General features: G+C 44.1%; 1 protein-coding gene across 7 annotated transcripts in view; it reads left to right on the top strand.

The window, feature by feature from the left end:
• MTMR1 (myotubularin related protein 1) overlaps positions 1–25,828 on the top strand; it is a 106,938-nt gene that overhangs the window by 52,058 nt on the left and 29,052 nt on the right. For 6 of the 7 annotated variants that reach the window (XM_019939294.3, XM_073798769.1, XM_073798767.1 and 3 more), the window contains 4 exons: positions 17,460–17,561; positions 17,880–17,963; positions 18,969–19,118; positions 19,927–20,115. In XM_019939294.3, coding sequence (XP_019794853.2) covers positions 17,460–17,561; positions 17,880–17,963; positions 18,969–19,118; positions 19,927–20,115 — 525 coding nt within the window. The remainder of the gene's footprint in view (positions 1–17,459; positions 17,562–17,879; positions 17,964–18,968; positions 19,119–19,926; positions 20,116–25,828) is intronic. The other variant, XM_073798768.1, reaches the window with a different exon arrangement.

Raw genomic sequence — 25,828 nt, 5'->3', positions numbered from 1 at the left:
AGCTGGATAAAAATGAGTACATACTGATTCCATTTATATAAAATGCTAGAACATGTAATCTATGGAGACAGCAAGCAAATCAGTGGTTATCTGAGGATGGGGTGCAGAGAGGGACAAGAGGAAGCAATTGTCAGGGGGTAAGGGGAGACTTATGGGGGTGATGGGTATTTTCACACTTATAATTGTGGTAATGGTTTAACAAGTATACACATATGACCAAACTCATTCAGCGGTCACTTTAAGCATGTGCAATTTATTATATGTCAATTATACTTCAATAAAACCACTTAAAAGGATCGTCTCTTCAGAGAAAAAACAACAAGAACTTTGGAAGGAATAGAGATAAAAGATGTTTGGAGGGGAGATGATGTTGTTTTAGAATTCTTTGTAGGACAGTTGCCTGTACTGAGAGCAGACAGCTCTTACTTCCCTGCCCTTGGGAAGCCACTGCTCCACCTTAAGTTTCTTTAGAAAGTGGGCTGATCAGTGTTGAGTTTGTGGCTTCCATCCACCATTATTTGAGTCCTCAGGGTGCTTTCAATAACTTTTAGTAGGGTGAGATTTTTGGCCCTCTGGAGGACCTTTAGTCGCTGGCATCGTAGGGTGAGATGTAGCAAACACTTGTATGACGTAGGTGGCCTGGAAGTGACTTGTCTATTTCTTGGATGATACTGCCACCTACTCACCTCAAACCACATAGGTTCTGGCAATGTACACTTTGTCGTGCCCCTCGTCCAGCCCCCTACCCCAAAGACAGAAACGCCAAGCCCCTTTCCACCTTGCCTGTGGGTTCAAGTGTTAAGTAGGAAATTTATCTTCAGCACTCAGTCCTGACCCATTCCTTATCCCCACTGTCTGGTTAACTGTGATTCTGCCAGTGTCCCCCGCAACCTTGCAGGACTCAATGTCCCTCCCTCCTCACACACCTGCCTCTTCCCTTCCTTCCCTGCTCCCACCATGAGAGAACTCGCAGAAACACACAGAAATTTTCACAAGTTGATTTTTATTTAATTAGCATCCGTGTACCCTGATGTTGTAAAATTCCGTGTCTACACAGTTGGCCATTTCTCAGACCTCAGACTTGGCAGATATTTCTGAGGTCTCTGGCCTCCCCCTGAGCTTTACTGGCTCACCAGCTCTTCGCTTGGAGGGGTGTTGCCGCACGGCACTTGGTTCTGCGCGGCCTCTTGGTTCTGCTCTGCATTATTCTGATGTTGATTTAGTGTCTCATCCAGCCTGTGAGAACAGCTGGAGAGTGTTTGTCTTGTAGCTTTCTTCTGCTGTTTTGTGGGGTGGACAGCTTTCTTAGAGGCTTTTTTATTCAGACTCCTTTGACGGGGTTTGCTCACGGTCCTGGCTGTCTTCAGCACCTGGAAGGACAACAGAGTGAGGTCAAAAGGACATTGGATTAGGGAGAAGAAGATGGGCTATTGATGGAAAGGGAGACTTCATGAGAAGGGGTCAGGGCTGAGGAGGGGTTTGTGCCAGGCAGGGAGAGGGTAGGATTCTTGGGGGAGAGGGAATCCATGAAGAAAACAGCTTGGGTAGGGTCATCTTACATGGCCACCATGTCTAGGTCTGAGGTTATAGGGAGCCTCATCCACCCTCCTCCGTTTGGCTCTCGAGGGTTTTCGATCCATGTCTGTATCAGGCTCTCGTAGTCTTCGGCACACCTCAGCTGTATTGAAGCCTACCAGTGGTCTACTCCGGGCCTACTGACCACGCTATATATACAGCTCCCCAGGACGATGAAGGGTCCGTACCCTTAGCCAATGGTGGCTAAGGAGGGACTTAGCCATCACAAAGCAGCCCTTGTGACACGTCTGTTGATGTAGCTCAGACATTTCAAAGAACCATTCCTGACACCTGGGGCGGGGTGGGGGGGGGGATGATGATGAGGCGGGGTGGGGGGGGGATGATGATGAGGCCAGGATGGCTCGGTTAGAGAGAAGAGTCTTCCCAAGCCGAACTGCCACCCTCCTCATATCCCTATGTTCAGTTGTGGTGGTGCACATGGTAGAGAACAAACCTTTCCTCCAAGCTATTCTCCAAGGCCACCCCTACTCAGTGGTTTATTCTGAGATCTCCCACCCTTAGTTATCAGCTAGTGTTTTGGATATCTTACTTAAAATCCCTCCAAAAGCTGTATGGCTGAATTTAAATATTGGTGGAGATATGAATCATCTTACAAACTAACAGAAAGACAGCTCCCATGAATAAACATCTCCCTACCTAGAGCATCTGGCATTAAAGCCTGCTGATTTTGATTAAATTATCTTCGGCCCGCTCTGCAACTTAAAGGCAGGGATTAGAATTAACTGCCCACTCATGAAGGTTGCTTTTATTTTTTCTTTTATTCTATTCTTGGACTCTGGCCATATTGTCATCATTGAGCTTGACAAGGTTCTTTCTCCTACAGTTTTTTCTATTTTTCTTTCATCCTAGAGTCCAACACTCATTTCCTTCCCACAATTAGGCACCTACTCGGATGTGTTTGAATCATGCCCTCGTATATGTTTGTACTCTTGCGAAACATATAGCCTTATGAAATGTGTGTGTGTGTGAATATGGTGCATTGTGCCGTAGACCTCGTTCTGTTTCTTACCTTATGCTTTTAAGTTCAACTTATGTAGCTATATGTATCTCTAGCTAATTGTTTCTAACGCTGCATCATATTCCATTAGAACGAATATCCCAAGTATAACTTGTCCATTCCTTCCTCTTTTGAGGGACATCTATGTTGGCTCTCCACTCCACTGCCAGAAACATTGCTATGAGGAGCATTCTCATTCATGTCTCCCTATGGACTTCTGCATATATTTTTCTGTAATATACGCTCAGGAATAGAATTTCTAGGTCATAGATATCCTTAGTCCGTTTGAGCTGCTAGAACAGAATACCATAGACTGGTGGCTTAAGCAACAAACATTTACTTCTCACAGTTCTGGTGGCTGAAAGGCCAAGATTAGGATGCCAGCATGGTTGGGTTCTGGTGAGGGCCCTCTCCTGCTTATGTCCTCACATGGCCTAGCTCAGTGTGTACACACAAAGAGAGAGACAGCTATCTCCTGTGTCTTCCTCTTTTTCTAAGGGCATTAACCCCATCATAAGGCCCCCATCCTCATGACCTAATCCAACTTTAATTTTCTCCCGAAAGCCCCACCTCCAAATACCATCACATCTAGAGGGCTAGGGTTTCAGCATATGGATTTTGGAGGGACACAAACATTGTCTATAAGCAATATTTTTTTCTAAATACTGCCAGGTTGCTCTCCAGAGCGACAGTACCAGTCTGTTTTCCCAATAGAATTATATTATTACTTGTTTCCCTGCATACTCATCAATACACAGTGTGGAAGCAGCTTCTGATATGACTCCCAATAATCCCAGCCTCCTGATGTTCACATGCTTGTGTAATCCACTCTCCTTGAGTGTGGGCTGTACCTAGTGTCCTGCTTCTAATGAGTTGAATCAATAGAAGCCAGCAAAAGTCATAGGATGTGATCAACATGATTAAGTTTCCTCTTGCTAGAACTTGTTGCTGACGGTCTCTCTTGCCCCCTTGTTTTCTCATTCTGATGAAAGCATATTGTGTGGTGCTCAGTGAAGAGACTCGCATATCAAGGAACAGCTCCTGAGGACCTGAGCTTTTAGTGCAACGACCCACAAGGAGCTGCGTGCTACCAACACCCAATTAGGGAAGCAGATCCTTCCCAACTGAGACTTGAGATGAGGTAGCCTCATAAGATATGCAGAGCCAGAGGACTAGCTAAGCTGCACCCATATTCTTGATCCATAGAAACTCTGAGATAATAGATTCTGTTGTTTCAAGCCACTAAGTTTTGGGGTAAGTTTTTACACAGCAAGTGATAACAAAGACACTTAGTATTACCCGACTTTTAATTTAAAAAACTCTGATTGGTAAATAGTGTAATCTCCTTTCACTTCTGTGATTACTAGTGATTCAGCTATTTAGATTTTCTATTCTTTAAATTGTTTCTTGGTTAATAATGTTTCTCATTCTATTGGATTTCTTCTCTTTTTCATGTTGGTTTTACCATTCCTCTGTATTTTATGGATACTAATTCTTTGTTAGTGAACTTTGATATGCTTTGGGTAATGTTCAATACTTGTGTTATCCTCCACATAGAGTTCCTGCACCATGTGGTATTTGGTGATATCTTTATCATATACCTTTTATTTTGAAGGGGTATTATTTCATTGATCATGGCCTCTAGTACTAGGTTGAATGTAGAGACAATATCAGACATGGATATCCTGAAATTTATGTGCCTAATGTGTTATAGTAATTAGGAGAAGGTTTTCTGGGTTTTATTTTGTTTTATTTGCTACAGAGACTACATCATGTTAAAGAAGTTTCCTGGTATTCTTAGGTTTTGGAAAGCACTTTGTAAAAAATCATGTGTCTTTACCAAATGCTTTTGATCTCCCCATTGAGATGATTATTTAAAGTAAATGTTTTCCTTATCTTCTTAGGGTGGGGGATCACACAGATGTATTTTCCTATCTTAAATCAGTCTTCTCTTCCTAAGACAAATCTTACTTGATTATGATGCATTATCCTATGATCATATATTATTTTACAGTTTTGTATCTATGTTCATAAGGGAGATAGCCTTTAAATTTCATTGTATGATCCGTTCTATCTCAGCTATGAAACCAAGGTTTATACGAGCCTTATAAGACGGGTTGGTAAGGTTTCTCTCATTTTTTATATTCTGAAACAGCTTGTGTGAGAGGTGGAATTATCTGTTCCTTGAACATTTTGTACAATATATCTCTAAAGCTATATAGATCTGGGGCTTTCCTGTATGTGGAGCAGTGGACAAGGGTGAGTCTGATGACTGTTTTATTTCTGTAATAGTTACAGGCATTTGGATTTGTGAGATGGGCTAATTAATAATACCCATTTCTTCCCCTTCCGAGTTTGGAACCTATTGGTAGATACGTATGCATCAGAGAGACATAGATAAAGCTGACTGCAAGTTGTGACTTTAGATCTCTAGCCAAGCAGACTTGCTAACAATTCACCCCTGAATTTGCTCCACTCCTTACTACGTGGCAGATCAGAATTCATCATTCAGCTGGTAGGTTGATCCTGTGAAAAGTGAGTGGATCAGAAGGGCTGGGTGAAGCATGCCCCACTGCTGCTTACAATTTTACCAAAGAAATCCCTGTCTCTTCCTGGCGAGAAGTGAGTGAGGCTAAATGTGTTTAAAAGTTAGACCAGAGAGAATTCCCTGGTGGTCCAGTGGTTAGGACTCCATGCTTCCACTGCAGGGGGCACGGGTTCAGTCCCTGGTTGGGGAACTAAGATCCTACATGCCACACAGCGCTGCCAAAAATAAAGTAAAATAAAATAAGAAGTTATACTAGAACAAGTGAGAGTCTCCCAAACAATTGGCCTTTTCAGGTTTTTCTCTGCAGAGTTTAGCCATTTATATTATTTCCCCCAGCAGTATGCTCGTTCTTCTTGGGCTTCAAGCTTATTGGCACACACTAATTCATAATATTATTCCGTTACTTTTTAAATTGCTATAGTATTTTTACTTTTCTCATTCATATTTTGCTTTAGTCTTGGCTCTTTTTTTTTCCTGATGTCTCCCATGGTTTATCTTGTAAATCTTTTAAAGTAATCATTTCTTGATTTTATAATTATTCTTTATTTTTGGTCTGTATTTCCTCATTTGTTTATTTATATCTATTTCCTCCTTTATGGTTTCTTTCACATTTAGTCTGTTGCCCTTCATTCTAGCTTGTTAAATTGAACACAAAGCTTATTTGTCTTCAATATACTTTTTTGAATTCTGATAAATGTATTCAGAGCAGCAATTTTCTCACAGAGTTCTGTGTTAGCTACAAGTCACAAATCTTCTGCTAATTCATGTTAGGAGTATCTCATTTTTATTATTTCTCCTTTCATCCAAGGATTATTAGGTAGTATGATTTTAGTTTCTAAGCATGTTAGGTGTTTAAGCTATCCTTTAAAAGACCTAATTTTATTATAGTCAAACAACACAGTCTGTAGGATATTAACTCATTAAAGTTTTCTGAGACTTTCTTTGTAAACTTGTACATGGTAAACTTTTGAGACTATTCCTTCAGTGCTTGAAAATAATGTGTATCCTCTACTTGTGGAGGGTAAGTTTTCTCTATACCAGTTTGTGCTTATTAATTCTATTATTCAGATCCTCTATCTTTGCTTTTTCTCTCCTTCTCCTTTGGTTTCTTGTTGCCTGGCATAATGATTTCCATCTCTTCCCCTTCACCCACCATAATTCTGATGAGGACCACCCTTGGTCAGCAGTCAGTACCTCCTCCGCTGACTAATCTAGTTGGACAGTTGCCTGAGCCTAAAAACTTTTCCAGGTGTCCATCTGATGGCCCTAGGCTGAACCTTCACTGCGAAGTCCCGGAACATCTGCAAGAATTAGAAAAATGTATAGGTCTCTGGACCCCTAGTGAGTGGACGGGAAATCCCCCTACATTTGTGCTTGTGGGGAGTAGAACTGAAACATTTGAGACTTCCCCCAGCTCGGAAATTTTTAATCACAGTTGATTCTGATCTTTCACACCTTTACTTTTATTATTATAATGTGAGATTTTAGTGAACAGAAAGCGGGAGGCTTTGCTCTCTATTCAGGCAGTGGACATGTAACAACGGCTCAGTAAATGCTTGGATGAGTGAGTGAATGATCACATGAATAAACAAATAGGCACCCGTGAGAATACTGCTACTGGGAAGCACTAAATGTCAACTTTCACATCATCATCTATGATTATTGTGTTGAATAATCCTCATCTTGTTTAAATAAGCATTTCATTAAGACTAATACATATTTATACATGCCAGTAAGCCATTGGTGTTTCTCTCCTCTGATGTCCTTATTCATGTCCCTTTCCTTGGGCCTCTTTGTCCTTAATTTCTCTATCTGTATAAAGTAATTACTCTTTAATTGTGTGAAGGTCATACTGTATTATGTAAAATTACCTTTTGTTTGTCAAATGGATCTGTCTAAAATGGTACCCAGATTCCCATTTGTCTTTGAGAAATGTGTTCATCATCTTTCTGGCATATAGACATCCTTAATTTTTTTCTAGTAAGCTGTATTTTTTTCTTTATGGCTTATAGTTGATATGGTTTTTTAAACATATTATTGTTTGGAGCAAGTATTAGAGATTTGAAGGCACTGAGGCTTATTGTTCTCTCTTGTAAAATCTTTAGCAAGCTCTTCTGGTATTAGTGATATCTTTTTTTTTTTTAATATTTCTTTTTTTTAACATCTTTATTGGGGTATAATTGCTTTACAATGGTGTGTTAGTTTCTGCTTTATAACAAAGTGAATCAGTCATACTTAAACATATGTTCCCATATGTCTTCCCTCTTGCGTCTCCCTCCCTCCCACCCTCCCTATCCCACCCCTCCAGGCGGTCACAAAGCACCGAGCCAATATCCCTGTGCCATGCGGCTGCTTCCCACTAGCTATCTACCTTACTACGTTTGTTAGTGTGTATATGTCCATGACTCTCTCTCGCCCTGTCACAGCTCACCCTTCCCCCTCCCCATAACCTCAAGTCCGTTCTCTAGGAGGTCTGCGTCTTTATTCCTGCCTTACCCCTAGGTTCTTCATGACATTTTTTTTCTTAAATTCCATATATATGTGTTAGCATACGGTATTTGTCTTTTTCTTTCTGACTTACTTCACTCTGTATGACAGACTCTAGGTCTATCCACCTCATTACAAATAGCTCAATTTCGTTTCTTTTTATGGCTGAGTAATATTCCATTGTATATATGTGCCACATCTTCTTTATCCATTCATCCGATGATGGGCACTTAGGTTGTTTCCATCTCCGGGCTATTGTAAATAGAGCTGCAATGAACATTTTGGTACATGACTCTTTGAATTTTGGTTTTCTCAGGGTATATGCCCAGTAGTGGGATTGCTGGGTCGTATGGTAGTTCTATTTGTAGTTTTTTAAGGAACCTCCATACTGTTCTCCATAGTGGCTGAACCAATTCACATTCCCACCAGCAGTGCAAGAGTGTTCCCTTTTCTCCACACCCTCTCCGGCATTATTGTTTCTAGATTTTTTGATGATGGCCATTCTGACTGGTGTGAGATGATATCTCATTGTAGTTTTGATTTGCATTTCTCTAATGATGAATGATGTTGAGCATTCTTTCATGTGTTTGTTGGCAGTCTGTATATCTTCTTTGGAGAAATGTCTATTTAGGTCTTCTGCCCATTTTTGGATTGGGTTGTTTGTTTTTTGTTATTGAGCTGCATGAGCTGCTTGTAAATTTTGGAGATTAATCCTTTGTCGGTTGCTTCATTTGCAAATATTTTCTCCCATTCTGAGGGTTGTCTTTTGGTCTTGTTTATGGTTTCCTTTGCTGTGCAAAAGCTTTGAAGTTTCATTAGGTCCCATTTGTTTATTTTTGTTTTTATTTCCATTACTCTAGGAGGTGGGTCAGAAAGGATCTTGCTGTGATTTATGTCATAGAGTGTTCTGCCTATGTTTTCCTCTAAGAGTTTGATAGTTTCTGGCCTTACATTTAGGTCTTTAATCCATTTTGAGCTTATTTTTGCGTATGGTGTTAGGGAGTGATCTAATCTTATACTTTTACATGTACCTGTCCAGTTTTCCCAGCACCACTTATTGAAGAGGCTGTCCTTTCTCCACTGTACATTACTGCCACCTTTATCAAAGATAAGGTGTCCATATGTGCGTGGGTTTATCTCTGGGCTTTCTATCCTGTTCCATTGATCTATCTTTCTGTTTTTGTGCCAGTACCATACCGTCTTGATAACTGTAGCTTTGTAGTATAGTCTGAAGTCAGGAAGCCTGATTCCTCCAGTTCCTTCTTTCGTTCTCAAGATTGCTTTGGCTATTCGGGGTCTTTTGTGTTTCCATACAAATTGCAAAATTTTTTGTTCTAGTCCTGTGAAAAATGCCAGTGGTAGTTTGATAGGGATTGCATTGAATCTATAGATTGCTTTGGGTAGTAGAGTCATTTTCACAATGTTGATTCTTCCAATCCAAGAACATGGTATATCTCTCCATCTATTTGTATCATCTTTAATTTCTTTCATCAGTGTCTTATAAGTTTCTGCATACAGGTCTTTTGTCTCCTTAGGTAGGTTTATTCCTAGATATTTTATTCTTTTGTTGCAGTGGTAAATGGGAGTGTTTTCTTGATTTCACTTTCAGATTTTTCATCATTAGTATATAGGAATGCCAGAGATTTCTGTGCATTAATTTTGTATCCTGCCACTTTACCAAATTCATTGATTAGCTCTAGTAGTTTTCTGGTAGCATCTTTAGGATTCTCTATGTATAGGATCATGTCATCTGCAAACAGTGACAGCTTTACTTCTTCTTTTCCGATTTGGATTCCTTTTATTTCCTTTTCTTCTCTGATTGCTGTGGCTAAAACTTCCAAAACTATGTTGAATAAGAGTGGTGAGAGTGGGCAACCTTGTCTTATTCCTGATCTTAGTGGAAATGCTTTCAGTTTTTCACCATTGAGGATGATGTTTGCTGTGGGCTTGTCATATATGGCCTTTATTATGTTGAGGAAAGTTCCCTCTATGCCTACTTTCTGTAGGGTTTTTATCATAAATGGGTGTTGAATTTTGTCAAAAGCTTTCTCTGCATCTATTGAGATGATCATATGGTTTTTCTCCTTCAATTTGTTAATATGGTTTATCACATTGATAGATTTGCGTATATTGAAGAATCCTTGCATTCCTGGATAAACCCCACTTGATCATGGTGTATGATCCTTTTAATGTGCTGTTGGATTCTGTTTGCTAGTATTTTGTTGAGGATTTTTGCATCTGTGTTCATCAGTGATATTGGCCTGTAGTTTTCTTTCTTTGTGACATCCTTGTCTGGTTTTGGTATCAAGGTGATGGTGGCCTCGTAGAAGGAGTTTGGGAGTGTTCCTCCCTCTGCTATATTTTGGAAGGGTTTGAGAAGGATAGGTGTTAGCTCTTCTCTAAATGTTTGATAGAATTCGCCTGTGAAGCCATCTGGTCCTGGGCTTTTGTTTGTTGGAAGATTTTTAATCACAGTTTCAATTTCAGTGCTTGTGATTGGTCTGTTCATATTTTCTATTTCTTCCTGATTCAGTCTTGGCAGGTTGTGCATTTCTAAGAATTTGTCCATTTCTTCCAGATTGTCCATTTTATTGGCATAGAGTTGCTTGGAGTAATCTCTCATGATCTCTTTTATTTCTGCAGTGTCAGTTGTTACCTCTCCTTTTTCATTTCTAATTCTATTGATTTGAGTCTTCTCCCTTTTTTTCTTGATGAGTCTGGCTAGTGGTTTATCTATTTTGTTTATCTTCTCAAAGAACCAGCCTTTAGTTTTATTGATCTTTGCTATTGTTTCCTTCATTTCTTTTTCATTTATTTCTGATCTGATTTTTATGATTTCTTTCCTTCTGCTAGCTTTGGGGTTTTTTTGTTGTTCTTTCTCTAATTGCTTGAGGTGCAAGGTTAGGTTGTTTATTCGAGATGTTTCCTGCTTCTTAAGGTGGGCTTGTATTGCTATAAACTTCCCCCTTAGAACTGCTTTTGCTGCATCCCACAGGTTTTGGGTCGTTGTGTCTCCATTGTCATTTGTTTCTAGGTATTTTTTGATTTCCTCTTTGATTTCTTCAGTGATCACTTCATTATTAAGTAGTGTATTGTTTAGCCTCCATGTGTTTGTATTTTTTACAGATCTTTTCCTGTAATTGATATCTAGTCTCATGGCGTTGTGGTCAGAAAAGATACTTGATACAATTTCAATTTTCTTAAATTTACCAAGACTTGATTTGTGACCCAAGATATGATCTATCCTGGAGAATGTTCCATGAGCACTTGAGAAAAATGTGTATTCTGTTGTTTTTGGATGGAGTGTCCTATAAATATCAATTAAGTCCATCTTGTTTAATGTATCATTTAAAGCTTGTGTTTCCTTATTTATTTTCATTTTGGATGATCTGTCCATGGGTGAAAGTGGGGTGTTTAAGTCCCCTACTATGAATGTGTTACTGTCCATTTCCCCTTTTATGGCTGTTAGTATTTGCCTTATGTATTGAGGTGCTCCTATGTTGGGTGCGTAAATATTTACAATTGTTATATCTTCTTCTTGGATCGATCCCTTGATCATTATGTAGTGTCCTTCTTTGTCTCTTTTAATAGTCCTTATTTTAAAGTCTATTTTGTCTGATATGAGAATTGCTACTCCAGCTTTCTTTTGGTTTCCATTTGCATGGAATATCTTTTTCCATCCCCTTACTTTCAGTCTGTATGTGTCTCTAGGTCTGAAGTGGGTCTCTTGTAGACAGCATATATAAGGGTCTTGTTTTTGTATCCATTCAGCTAATCTGTGTCTTTTGGTGGGAGCATTTAGTCCATTTACATTTAAGGTAATTATCGATATGTATGTTCCTATTCCCATTTTCTAAATTGTTTTGGGTTCGTTATTATAGGTCTTTTCCTTCTCTTGTGTTTCTTGCCTAGAGAAGATCGTTTAGCATTTGTTGTAAAGCTGGTTTGGTGGTGCTGAACTCTCTCAGCTTTTGCTTGTCTGTAAAGGTTTTAATTTCTCCATCAAATCTGAATGAGATCCTTGCTGGGTAGAGTAGTCTTGGCTGCAGGTTTTTCTCCTTCATCACTTTCAGTATGTCCTGCCACTCCCTTCTGGCTTGTAGGGTTTCTGCTGAGAGATCAGCTGTTAACCTTATGGGGATTCCCTTATGTGTTATTTGTTGTTTTTCCCTTGCTGCTTTTAATATGCTTTCTTTGTATTTAATTTTTGACAGTTTGATTAATATGTGTCTTGGCGTATTTCTCCTTGGATTTATCCTGTATGGGACTCTCTGTGCTTCCTGGACTTGATTAACTATTTCCTTTCCCATATTAGGGAAGTTTTCAACTATAATCTCTTCAAATATTTTCTCAGTCCCTTTCTTTTTCTCTTCTTCTTCTGGAACCCCTATAATTCGAATGTTGCTGCATTTAATGTTGTCCCAGAGGTCTCTGAGACTGTCCTCAGTTCTTTTCATTCTTTTTTCTTCATTCTGCTCTGCAGTAGTTATTTCCACTATTTTATCTTCCAGGTCACTTATCCATTCTTCTGCCTCAGTTATTCTGCTATTGATCCCATCTAGAGTACTTTTAATTTCATTTATTGTGTTGTTCATCGTTGCTTGTTCCATCTTTATTTCTTCTAGGTCCTTGTTAACTGTTTGTTTCTTGCATTTTGTCCATTCTATTTCCAAGATTTCGGATCATCCTTACTATCATTATTCTGAATTCTTTTTCAGGTAGACTGGCTATTTCCTCTTCATTTGTTAGGTCTGGTGCATGTTTATCTTGCTCCTTCATCTGCTGTGTGTTTTTCTGTCTTCTCATTTTGCTTATCTTACTGTGTTTGGGGTCTCCTTTTTGCAGACTGCAGGTTCGTAGTTCCCGCTGTTTTTGATGTCTGTCTCCAGTGGCTAAGGTTGGTTTAGTGGGTTGTGTAGGCTTCCAGGTGGAGGGGACTAGTGCCTGTGTTGTGGTGGATGAGGCTGGATCTTGTCTCTCTAGTGGGCAGGTTCACGTCTGGTGGTGTGTTTTGGGGTGTCTGTGGCCTTATTATGATTTTAGGCAGCCTCTCTGCTAATGGGTGGGGTTGTGTTCCTGTTTTGCTAGTTGTTTGGCATAGGTTGTCCAGCACTGTGGCTTGCTGGTCGTTGAGTGAAGCTGGGTGCTGGTGTTAAGATGGAGGTCTCTGGGAGATTTTCGCCGTTTGATATTATGTGGAGCTGGGAGGTCTCTTGTGGACCAGTGTCCTGAAATTGGCTCTCCTACCTCAGAGGCAGAGCCCTGACTCCTGGCTGGAGCACCAAGTGCCTTTCATCCACACGGCTCAGAATAAAAGGGAGAAAAAGTAGAGGGAATTAGTAGAAGTATGAGGAAAGAAAGAAGGAAAGGAGGGAAGGAAGGAAGGAAGAAAGAAAGAAAGAAGCAAAGAAGGAAAGAAAGGAGGGAGGGAGGGAGGGAGGAAGGAAGGAAGGAGGGAAAGAAGGAAAAACAGAAAGAAAGAAGATACAGTAAAAATAAAATAAAGTATAATAAAGTTATTGAATTAAAAAATTCTTATTTAGAAAAAAAAAAAGGGACGGATAGAACCTTAGGACAGATGTTGGAAGCAAAGCTATACAGACAAAATCTTACACAGAAGCATACACATACACCCTCACTAAAAGAGGTAAAGGGGGAAAAATCATAAATCTTGCTGTCAGAGACCACCTCCTCAATTTGGGATGATTCGTTGTCTAAAGGAGGGAAGGAAGGAAGGAAGGAAAGAAAGAAAGAAAGAACGAAGGTAAAGTATAATAACGTTATTAAAATTGATTATTAAGAAAAAATTTTTTAAAAAAACCATGGACGGATAGAACCCTAGGACAAATGGTGGAAGCAAGACTATACAGACAAGATCTCACACAGAAGCATACACATACACACTCACAAAAAGAGGAAAAGGGGAAAAAAATCATAGATCTTGCCCTCGAAGCCCACCTCCTCAATTTGGGATGATTGGTTGTCTATTCAGGTATTCCACAGATGCAGGTACATCAAGTTGATTGTGGAGCTTTAATCCGCTGCTCCTGAGGCTGCTGGGAGAGATTTCCCTTTCTCTTCTTTGTTCTCACAGCTCCTGGGGCTCAGCTTTGGATTTGGCCTTGCCTCTGCGTGTAGGTCGCTGGAGGGCGTCTGTTTTGTGCTCAGACAGGACGGGGTTAAAGGAGCCGCTGATTCGGGGGCGCACTCAGGCCGGCGGGGAGGGAGGGGCACGGAGTGCGCGGCGGGCCTGCGGCGGCAAAGTCCGGCGTGACTTTGCACCAGCCTGAGGCCTGCCGTGCGTTCTCCCGGGGAAGTTGTCCCTGGATCCCGGGACCCTGGCAGTGGCGGGCTGCACAGGCTCCGTGGAAGAGGGGTGTGGAGAGTGGCCTCTGCTCGCACACAGGCCCCTTGGTGGCGGCAGCAGCAGCCTTAGCGGCTCGCGCCCGTCTCTGGGGTCCGCGCTGTTAGCCGCGGCTCGTGCCCGTCTCTGGAGCTCCTTTAAGCAGTGCTCTTAAACCCCTCTCCTCACGCCCCAGGAAACAAAGAGGGAAGAAAAAGTCTCTTGCCTCTTCGGCAGGTGCAGACTTTTCCCCGGACTCCCTCCCGGCTAGCCGTGGTGCACTAACCCCTTCAGGCTATGTTCAAGCCGCCAACCCCAGTCTTCTCCCTGCGCTCCGTCCAAAACCGAAACCCGAGCCTCAGAGCCTCAGCTCCCAGCCCCGCCCGCCCCGGCGGGTGAGCAGACAAGCCTCTCGGGCTGGTGAGTGCCCGTCGGCACCGATCCTCTGTGCGGGAATCTCCCCGCTTTGCCCCCCGCACCCCTGTGGCTGTGCTCTCCTCCGCGGCTTCGAAGCTCCCCCCTCCGCCTCCTGCAGTCTCCGCCCGCGAAGGGGCTTCCTAGTGTGTGGAAACTTTTCCTCCTTCACAGCTCCCTCCCACTGGTGCAGGTCCCATCCCTATTCTTTTATCTCTGTTTTTTCTTTTTTTCTTTTGCCCTACCCAGGTACGTGGGGAGTTTCTTGCCTTTTGGGAGGTCTGAGGTCTTCTGCCAGCCTTCAGTAGGTGTTCTGTAGGAGTTGTTCCATGTGTAGATGTATTTCTGGTGTATCTGTGGGGAGGAAGGTGATCTCCGCGTCTTACTCTTCCGCCATCTTCAAGGTCCCCCGAGGCTGTCTTTTCTCCACTGTATATTCTTGCCTCCTTTATCAAAGATAAGGTGACCATATGTGTGTGGGTTTATCTCTGGGCTTTCTATCCTGTTCCATTGGTCTATATTTCTGTTTTTGTGCCAGTGCCATGCTGTCTTGACTGTTGTAGCTTTGTAGTATAGTCTGAAGTCAGGGAGCCTGATTCCTCCAGCTTCGTTTTTCTTTCTCAAGATTGCTTTGGCTATTCAGGGTCTTTTGTGTTTCCATACAAATTGTAAAATTTTTTGTTCTAGTTCTGTGAAAAGCGCCAGTGGTAGTTTGATAGGGATTGCATTGAATCTGTAGATTGCTTTGGGTAGTAGAGTCATTTTCACAATGTTTATTCTTCCAATCCAAGAACATGGTATATCTCTCCATCTCTTTGTATCATCTTTAATTAATTTCATCAGTGTATTATAGTTTTCTGCATACAGGGCTTTTGTCTCCTTAGGTAGGTTTATTCCCAGATATTTTATGCTTTTTGTTGCAATGGTAAATGGGAGTGTTTTCTTAATTTCACTTTCAGATTTTTCATCATTAGTGTATAGGAATGCTAGAGATTTCTGTGCATTAATTTTTTATCCTGCTACTTTACTAAATTCATTGATTAGGTCTAGTAGTTTTCTCGTAGCATCTTTAGGATTCTCTGTGTATAGTATCATGTCATCTGCAAACAGTGACAGCTTTTCTTCTTCTTTTCCAATTTGGATTCCTTTTATTTCTTTTTCTTCTCTGATTGCTGTGGCTAAAACTTCCAAAACTATGTTGAATAAGAGTGGTGAGAGTGGGCAACCTTGTCTTGTTCCTGATCTTAGTGGAGATGGTTTCAGTTTTTCACCACTGAGGATGATGTTGGCTGTGGGTTTGTCATATATGGCCTTTATTATGTTGAGGTAAGTTCCCTCTGTGTCTACTTTCTGGAGGGTTTTTATTATAAATGGGTGTTGAATTTTGTCGAAAGCTTTCTCTGCATCTATTGAGCTGATCATATGGTTTTTCTCCTTCAATTTGTTAATATGGTGTATCACATTGATTGATTTGCGTATATTGAAGAATCCTTGCATTCCTGGGATAAACCCCACTTGCTCATGGTGTATGATCCTTTTAATGTGCTGTTGGATTCTGTTTGCTAGTATTTTGTTGAGGATTTTTGCATCTATGTTCATCAGTGATATTGGCCTGTAGTTTTCTTTCTTTGTGGCTTCTTTGTCTGGTTTTGGTATCAGGGTGATGGTGGCCTTGTAGAATGAGTTTGGGAGTGTTCCTCCCTCTGCTATATTTTGGAAGAGTTTGAGAAGGATAGGTGTTAGCTCTTCTCTAAATGTTTGATAGAATTCGCCTGGGAAGCCCCCTGGTCCTGGGCTTCTGTTTGTTGGAAGATTTTTAATCACAGTTTCAATTTCAGTGCTTCTGATTAGTCTGTTAATATTTTGTTTCTTCCTCGTTCAGTCTCAGAAAGTTTTGCATTTCTAAGAATTTGTCCATTTCTTCCAGGTTGTCCATTTTATTGGCATACAGTTGCTTGTAGTAATCTCTAGCCAGACCCTGTTTATTTATGGACATTTAAGTTACTATTTCCATTCTTTCGCTGTTAGAAATAATATCATAACAGTAACTTCCTCACTTCCCCAATTGCTCTTGGTTTAATTTGTTTGTGGTCATATTTATTTTCAAATTTGATGTAAGGTTAAAGAAGAATGAGATTTTTGTGTTTAGCTAACGACGTAGGTTTAGAAAGGTCAGGGGGTAGTGCTCGGATCAGTCCCAGGAAGAAACTGCACCGTCAGAGCCACCTCGTTGGCATTGCTCCTGAAAACTTCCACTTGATCTTTTGGCTGGCAGCTTGCATGGCAGGGTGCTTTCAGAAACCGATCTTGAGAAACAGCATTATAATTTCTGTAAGGAAGTCACTGAGGGCCATACATGACACAGAGTCCTTGCTTTGAGTTCAGAGGAGAAACCTCTGTCGCATTTCTATTTGATGGATGGTGTGAATTCCGTAATTGACTCTTTTAGCAACTTAAAGCCCACAACTGGTTGATTCTATAGCACACCTTTAGCAAGTAAGTGCACAGGACTTGATGGCATGTCTTTTATGTACTAAGCTTATTCTTGGTTCCATCTGATGAGGTTTTTCCCCAACACGTCCCCTTTGTTCCAGTTTTCTTACTTAATCTTTTATTATCTTGTTGGAGGTGCTTTGCGAATTGCCTCGGTATCCACTGGTGATTGGTTACAGGACACCCCCCTCCCCCCAGCAAATACCAAAATCTGGGGCGCTTAATTCTCCTTATATAAAATGGCATTAGTATTTGTATAGAGCCTACACACATCCTCCTGTGTACTTTACATTATCTCTAGATTATTTATAATACTTAATACAATGTCAATGCTATGTAGGTAGTTGTTGGCACTCTGCTAATTCAAGTTTTGTGTTTTGGAACTTTCTGGAACTTTTCCCCCAGTGTTTTTGATCCATGCTTAGTTGAATCTGTGGATGTGCAGCCTGCAGATAGGGAGGGCCGACTATGTTTCATGAGAAATGAATAAAAATATTTTATTTATCTCTTCATAGCGTGGTGTCTACTTCGTAGGTACTCAATACATGTTGAATAAACGAGTTTTGCTAATTGTTTAACAGGATATGAGGAACTTGCGACTTGCTTATAAACAGGAAGAACAGAGTAAACTAGGGATATTTGATAACCTCAACAAACATGCATTTCCTCTTTCCAATGGGCAGGTACGTACACCAAAATAAATCTTTTTATGTGTGGGTCTAAATGCCTTCACAGAGGTGTAAAAATTTCATGTTTAACTGTTCTTTCTTCCAGAGGTTTCCTTTATCTGTTTTCTCTCTGTTGGTAACTAATATAAGAATATTTTAAATTTGTCAGTTCTGTGTAGGATGAAGAAAACTGCCAACTTGTTGCTTCAAAATTTACAGATTAAAGTAGGAATCTTAATACATTCAGCTCATAACTGAATGAAAAGCTTTAATAGCAGGCATATGACATAGCAAAGAAATGCTGACATATGTATTTTGTGGTTTTGTATCCAGACACTCTTTGCATTCAACTATAAAGAAAAATTTCCAGTGAATGGATGGAAAATTTATGATCCAGTATCTGAATATAAAAGACAGGTAAAGTGTGTTGCTTATCAATCGGGAAATAATAGGTTGAGCATGTTTTTCCTAAAAGGGTAGAAATGTAGTGGAGAAGAAACCTTTTGAAACAAGTTGTCCATGGGTGTAACTCACTTGGCTTGTGGGTTCTTCAGCTCTGGATGTCCGTTCTCCCCATACCAAACCTTTGGTTATGGCACTGTTTGTTCTTCCTTTTTCCAGAGTGCAAGTGGAGTACAGGGACGGGGGTTGACAAACCAAACCAGCCAGATGGTTTTTATTACGTATTCTGGTAGCAAATTAATGAGTAAGGATCAAAACCAGTCGTTTAAGTTAGATTTTAAGTATATGGCATGGCTACATCAGTCTGATGAGGTGTTCCTATACCTAGAAGCTCTTTAGTGCATTGTTAGTTTGAAGATATTCCAACAAGACATTATTTTCATGACATTTACTCTTTGCCTGCACCTTATATTTGGTATGGTGATTTTATATTCCTTATTTTAGACATTTTTAAGAACTTTCTGCTTCTCTAAATGACTTCCATGGGTATTTTTAAGAACAGCACTATGCTCATTTGTTATAGAAAACATGACAAGAAATGCATACGACTGGGATTCAAGTATACAATTTTCATGTTTTAGTATGTTTGGAAATTATGCTTCATTAGGTTTTTTTTTAATGAATTAGGTAGGAAATGGGTTATATCAAATAAATGTATATTTAAACTTTTAAGTAGCAATGAACAATGAATTACAAATGGATTTTAGTAGAAAATAAGAAATGGGGACTTCCCTAGCGGTCAAGTGGTTAAGACTCCACGCTTCCACTGCAGAGGGCTCGGGTTTGATCCCTGGTCGGGGAACTAAGATCCCACATGCCATGGCCAAAAAAATTAATAAATAAATTTTTGAAAAAAAAAGAAAAGAAAAGAAGAAATGGATGTGGTTCATGCTTAGTACTTTTTGAAAGTGTAAAAGTGTGCTCCTCTCCACCCCCTGACTTTCCTCTGACACCCTGCAGGGCTTGCCAAATGAGAGTTGGAAAATATCCAAAGTAAACAGTAATTATGAGCTCTGTGACACCTACCCCGCCATCATTGTCGTGCCAACTAGTGTAAAAGATGACGACCTTTCAAAAGTGGCAGCGTTTCGAGCAAAAGGCAGAATCCCAGTAAGTAATAAGCATTGTCATTTAGATATAAACGTGTACTGTATTCGATCTAATATGGAAAAAAGCAAGACAGAAAAAAATTAGTGAATCATCCTTGAGAAAATGCATTCTTTCTTAGATACTGAGTGCAAGGCTCTACCTATACTGGAAGGGGCACCATTGCAAAAGTAGACAGCAGCCAGCAGGGGGTGAAGTTTTTTAAACAACTTTGTTGATATATAAAAAACCTCCATGTGTTTAATGGATACAATCTGATGAGTTTGGATATATGTGTACACCCAGGATTCTATCACCACAGTGAAGCAGGGAGCGAACGATTTTGAGACCCGAGTTTGTGCTCTGGTATAACCCTGAGTCACTTGGCTGCTGGAGGAAAATGGGAGGTTTGGGGGCTTAGCTTTAGATTTCATTAAGAGACTGTATATTTACTTTGTCCTCATATGGCCACGTATGCCACTGTTGAGATCCAAAGGTGTTTTTAAATTAGGAAACAAAATAAAACTAGTCAATCAAATAGAAATGGGGCTTGATGTCAGTCATAGTTTGACTTAGTCTCTGGTTTTCTTAGAATCATAGAATTTTAAAGGTAGACGGGGATTCTTAGAGCTCATTTAGTCAGACTTCTTTCAGCCTGACCCAAACATTGAGTCCCAGGGCCACTATCACGCTGTCCTCAGGCTGACTCCTCCCCTTTGAGGAAAATATGCCGAAGCAGCTGTGCTTGAGAAGATAACTTGTTTTCACTACCTGGTCATAGAGCACGTATTATTTTAGGACCGTACTAATATTTATGGCTTTCAAACACTAGGTGTTGTCATGGATTCATCCAGAAAGTCAGGCAACGATTACCCGTTGCAGCCAGCCACTTGTGGGTCCCAATGATAAACGCTGCAAGGAAGATGAGAAGTACTTGCAAACGATAATGGATGCTAATGCGCAGGCTCACAAACTCATCATCTTTGATGCCCGGCAAAACAAGGTCGCCAGCACCAACAAGGTACATTATTGATACTGCTGCAGAAGTTTTTCTCCTGTACTGTTTGTAAGTCATCATGCCATTCAAATAGCCCAGGGAAGGTGGACTCTTGCGGTGTAGCCCACAGCTGGGCCTCCTGGGTCCCTAGCCCTTGGGAATCCTGTCGTCTCATTGCCCCTCCACAATCCTGTCTGCTGAACTAATTAAGTAAAGACCCAGAAAGAGAATGATCGCCTAGAGAATCTAGTAAGTATTTTAATGAAAGGATCATGAGGCCCTTGGAAGTCCCTTTAACCTGTGAACTATGGTGATTGCTTGATTAATTCATATCTGCCTGAAGTTCTGTTAGATTGGAGTCAGCTATGTGAAACAAGGCAGATACACAAAGTTGCCATCCGCACCCAGCTCCCATCTGATCCCCACCAGCTGAAGAGGCCCAGGCTGTGCTGTCAAGCCTCCAGTACCCGCTTTCCAACGGGAAGGGCTCTGAACGGCGTCATTTCTGTTTCCTGCAAATGACTTGCTGAGAGTGTGGTCCTGCAGGCAGGCCTCTGGCAGTCAGAGTCCTGACCCCTCCACAAGGAGTCTCAGGTATGAGGATGGTGGCCACAGCCCTTACCATCTCATGCCTACCTGTAAGGTGATGCTCGGGTAATCAACATGCAGTGAGCATGTACTAGGGACAAGGTGCTGGGGGAAACACCAGGACAGACGAGGCTACATGTAGGAGGTGCCAGCTCGGTGTTCCGGGGGAGCTCGTGCCGCTGGGCAAGGCTTCACAGAGGAGATGGCATTTGAGCTGGCCCTGGGTGATCAGCGGGATGAGACGGGCAGGGCACTCTAGACAGCACGAGGCCCCTTCAGCGGTGCACCAGAGCGTGCCATTCATGAGAATGGCAAGAAGGGGGGTGTCTGAGGGTTCCCCCGCCGTGTCCCCCTAAGCAGTGCTTGGGGGTCTTTGTTTCTCTTGGCAGCTTGTGCCCCTTCTTTGCTCACTGATGAGTCCATCGTTGACCACAGTCTCCAAAGAGCCAACGTCTTGCGCCCCCCATCTCACTCTCAGGAGGATTCCTTCCCTCTTACTTCAAAGAGCAAACAAGCCGTCAGGTGCGCCCATGGCCCTTGAGGCACGTGCCTGCCAAGCGGCCCCCACCGTGAGGCGGGGTGGCGGGGGGCGTGCAGCGTGCTCCGCGGGAGCGTGGAGGCAGCGTGGTTGTTTGCACCTGACCGTGGGCAGTTACTGCATCTCTCTAGACCACGATCCCCTCATCTGAACTGGGAGCGGCAGCACACCTCCTTCCTGGGGTGGATGTGAAGGTTGCATGGGTGCCTGTCCCAGAGAAAGCTTTCGGGTCAAGTTTGCCATCTCTGCTACTGACCCGGAGTGGACGGCCCCATTCTCTTGACTCTCATGACATCTCTGCCCTGGACCACCCCCTCTCTGTACCCTGGCCGGCTCAGCCTCCTTCACTGCTTCCTCTCCCTCTTCCCAACTGGCAGATGGCAGCACGCCTGGAACCCAGTCTGGGGTCCTCTTTTCTCCTTTGCCCAGTCTCGCTGGGCCATCTCCTCCAGTGCCCTGATTCTCAACACTCCCTATGTGTTCAGTTTGCCACCCAAGTTTCTATCATGCTCTGATCCCTCCTGAGGTCCAGATGGGATTTCCATCCCGTCGTCTGGTTGGCATCCCCTCTTGGCTGTCTCCCAGGTAACAAAACCTCAGTGTATCCAGACCAGCCTAAGAGACAGGGTAGTGAGAACCCTCAGCTTTGTGTTCAGTTACATGTGGGGTTTCCTCCCTGCTCTGCCACTTAGTGCTCGATAGAACCCTGAGCAAGTTACTTAACCTCTCCAGAAGCCTCTTCTGTAACAGGGGAGCTGTCTCCCCTACAGTCTCTCACGTAGAGGGCTGCGTAAGGGTTGAAATTGCGTGAGGAGAATGCACAGTGCCGGGTGTATCAGTATAGGGTGCCGAGAGGCTAGCCCCACCCTGCCCCGGGGTCTGGCCTGGCACTGAGTGGTGGTGTCAGCTACTGAGTCGGGGAAGCTGGGAGAGGACCAGGGTGGGGAGAAAGATGGGCAGCGCGTGAGTTTCCTGAGGTGCTGAACCAATGACCACAAACTTGGCGGCTTAAAACAGCACACATTTATTCTCGCACAGTTCCGGCATCTGGCAGCACTGTGCTCCTTCTGAAGGCTTCCGGGGAGATCCATTCCCTGCGTTTTTGGGCTTCTGGTGGCTCCTCTGTGCACATGGCTACCGCCCTCCAGTCCCTGCCCCTGTCTTCCCACAGCCTCCCCCTCATTGTGTCTCTGGGTCTTCTCCCCGACTGGAACAAAGAGCTGCTGGCTGGTGGGCGGGGTCGTCTCTCAATGGAGGACCCGATGGTGAGTGGCACTGTATGTTAATTCAAAAGTCCAGACTCCATTATGGAGGGTTTCAAGTCAACTTTCTTCTTGAGAAAGTGAAGATGCAGGCAAGGAATTTCATTTTAACCTGTTGCAGTTGAGGAGCCTGTGTGGGGACAGTAAAGCTCTGGAGCTCAGAAAAAGGTCAGGTTGGAGGTCGAGTGGAGGTTGCAGCCTTGGAGGGGAGGGGATGAAGTTACCTAAGGAGCCTAGGCCACGTGGGCGGGGCCAGGCACCAGACCGCCTGAAATGCTGTCTGTGGAGGGTAAGAGAGGAACTCAGTGAAGGAAAGGGTGCTCCAGGTGGTCGGGAGGAGACCGCAGAGAAGAAGGGAGAGGTCCCAGATGCCAGGAGAGGAGGAGTGTCCAGGAGAGAACTAGGGGGAGGGGTGTCTTAGCTTGGACAGCTGTAACTAAATATCATAGGCTGGGTAGCTTATAAACAGCAATATTTATTTCTCAAAGCTCTGGAAGCTGGAAGTCTAAGATCAAGGCACCAGCAGATTCAGTGCGTGGTGAGAGCCCACTTCCTGGCTGTAGACAGCCCCGTTCTTGCTGTGTCCTCACACTGCCAGAGCAGAAAGGGGCAAGCTCTGTGCCCTCTCTTCTGGGAGGGGCACTAATCCCATCGTGAGGCCGCCTCCTTCATCACCTAATCTTTCCCAGAGGCCACACATTCTAACACCATCCCATCGGGAATTCAGGTTTCAACATGGGAATTTCGGGGGATTCAAACGCTCAGTCTGCAACGTCTTGGGGGAGGTGTGTGGACTTCGGAGTCTGAGGGCATGGGAAACCTGTCCTGCCACTTGCTGCCTTTGGCCTTTGGGAGTTGCCAGCCCTCTCTGAGGCTTTGCTTTTCTCACCTGGGAATCCTCCCTGCTGCCTAGGATCGGCATCCTGGCGGGCCTTCACCAGGTGCTGAGCAGCTGGCTTGAAATCACGAACCCGAGTCCATCCTTCAGCTGCCTCCGTCCCAAGCGGTGTTAGGCTTTCTTCTCCCTGAGGGTTGAGGATGGCCCTGCCGCCACTGCTGCTATGAGCTGATCCTTGGGGACTTGGGGGCCAGTGGGGAACAGTGTCCAAACATCGCTGGCTTCCTTCTGGAACCCTGCTTTGCCCCCATAGAGAGAGGCCTGGCCAGCAGGTTCGAGTCTTTCAGAACTTTCTGAGCCCCCTGCCCCTGTTCCTGCTGGGGTATAGGTGGGGCCCCTTCTCCCCCTCCTTCCCCCTCCTCTGTCTCCAGCCCTCCGGGCGCCTGCTCTCTGTCCTAGCACGGAGTAGGCACTCATGCCCTTTTTCTCCCATGAGCCCATCTTCTGATTGTCATTTGTCTTGTTTGGAGCTTTAGTAATCAGTTTCCAGGCAACAAACTGGCTTTAACTACATTCTTCTGGTTAACACCAGCCCTGAGCACGCACGCCCTCCGTGCTGAAGTGCTTTCTGGGTGTGGGGCCTCTGCCCCAGCCTCAGGTCTCCCTCAGGGGTCCCTGCCCAGCTCAGGGCTTTTCGAGGTAGGTGCTGGGAGAGGTTATAATACATCAGTGCCCGAGTATGGGGGGCGTGCACCGAGCCTTGCACGGATTAGCGTTCATTAAGATCGTTTATTTAGTTAGTATTTAATCCCCACAGTGAGCCCCTGGAGTCTTTCCGGTGAGAAAGCTGGGCGCAGAGAGATGGTGAGGACCCATAGCTACTTGAGTGGCAGACCTGGGATGACGAACCCACGCTCCGTGCCACCAAAGCCTGTGCCTTTAACCCCTCGGCCAGCAGTGTCTTCAGTGGGCACCGAGGATATCATTTATGAAAACATCATCCTGCCACACGGGCAGGACCAAGCTCTAGGCTACTTTGGCCACAGTTTGTGTTCAGAGTGTTCTGTTGAGTGAGAGTGCCTCACGTCATCCTGTACCGGCCAGAGGACAGGCGCATCCAGACCCGATGACGACATTCTCTTCTTTCCCCGCCAGTCGTGTTTGCGGCTCCTGAGCTCGAGCAGGTCCTCGGCCCCTGCTCCGCCCCCGGTGGCTGGGCTCCGGTCCCCTGGCATGGCTGTGGCATGGGCTCGGGGCACACTCCCCCACCCCTGCCTCCCTGCCCACCCACCCCAGGCCCACACCCGGGCCGCCGAGCAGGACCCCAGGCTCCGGCCCCGGGCCCCAGGCTCCTGCCAGGCTCCCTGCCTCTCCTGGGCCCTCCAGGGGCTGGGTCAGCCCTTTACAACTCTTTCTCTCCTGGATGGCCCTGCCCCACGCCCTTCGTCCTCGACCCTTCTGCACAGAACACACCCAGCCTCAGACGGGAACTGCCCCCCACCCCGTCCCTACCTCCACAGCCCGGAAACTAGGGTGGCCTCCCCGCTGCGTCCTCCCCCGACCCCCTGCCAGCTCAGCCCACCCTGCTCTTGTGCCCACTCCTTCCCGTGAAGTCTGTCCCAGCTGTGCAGATAAGCCCTCCCCGGAGTCCCCGTCCCCGTCCCCTCGCAGCTGGCTCCGCCGTTCCCCTACCCCCGTGCCCGTCTTGGCCTGGACTCTTCATGGTAAGGCCACCGAGTACCTGCTTGTCACGACCTCGCGAGCTTTTGACACAGTGAGTACCGTCTCCTTTTTGAAAGACTCTCTTCCCTTTTCTCTTTATCCTCCAGTCTTTGGCCGCTCTCCTCAGTCTCTTTTGCTCTGCATTCCCTAAATGTCGGCTTTCCGCAGGCTCTGGACCTGACTGCTCTCCTCACCACACACGCCGTCCCTGAGCCCTGGACGCCGTCCCCAGAGCCACCGCCCTGCCCCTCTTCCGTGCTCCAGAGCTCTGCGTCCTGCTCCCGAGACAGTTCCACCACTCAAAGCCCAGGGCTCTGTTCCTCCTCCAGAAACCAGTCCACAGTTTACAGTTCAGTGCCTTCTAGTCTATTCACAGCGTTGTGAGACAGTCACCACTATCTCATTCCAGAACGCTTCCATAGCCCCAGATGGAAACCCTGTGCCCACTGGCAGTCGCCGCCCATCCTCCACTCTCCCCAACCCCTGTCCCCAACACCTGTCAACCACTAATTTACTTTCCATGTAGATTTCCTCCTTCTGGACACTTCATATAAATAGAGTCATACACTGTGTGGTTTTACGTGCCTGGCTGCTTTCGCTTGGCGTGATGTTTCTACGGTTCCTCCATACTGTAGCATGTAGCAGTACTCCATGCCTTTGTGTGGCCGAAAAATAGTCCATTGTATGGATACAGCACAGTTTATCCGCTCATTCATTGATGGACATTTGCGTTGCTTCCACCTGATCCCTGTTGTGGATATTCCTGCTATGATTTGTTGTGTACAAGTT

This window comes from Tursiops truncatus, chromosome X (genome assembly GCF_011762595.2).
Source record: "Tursiops truncatus isolate mTurTru1 chromosome X, mTurTru1.mat.Y, whole genome shotgun sequence".
Classification (NCBI taxonomy): Eukaryota; Metazoa; Chordata; class Mammalia; order Artiodactyla; family Delphinidae; genus Tursiops; species Tursiops truncatus.
This window is presented reverse-complemented; position numbering and strand designations above follow the sequence as displayed.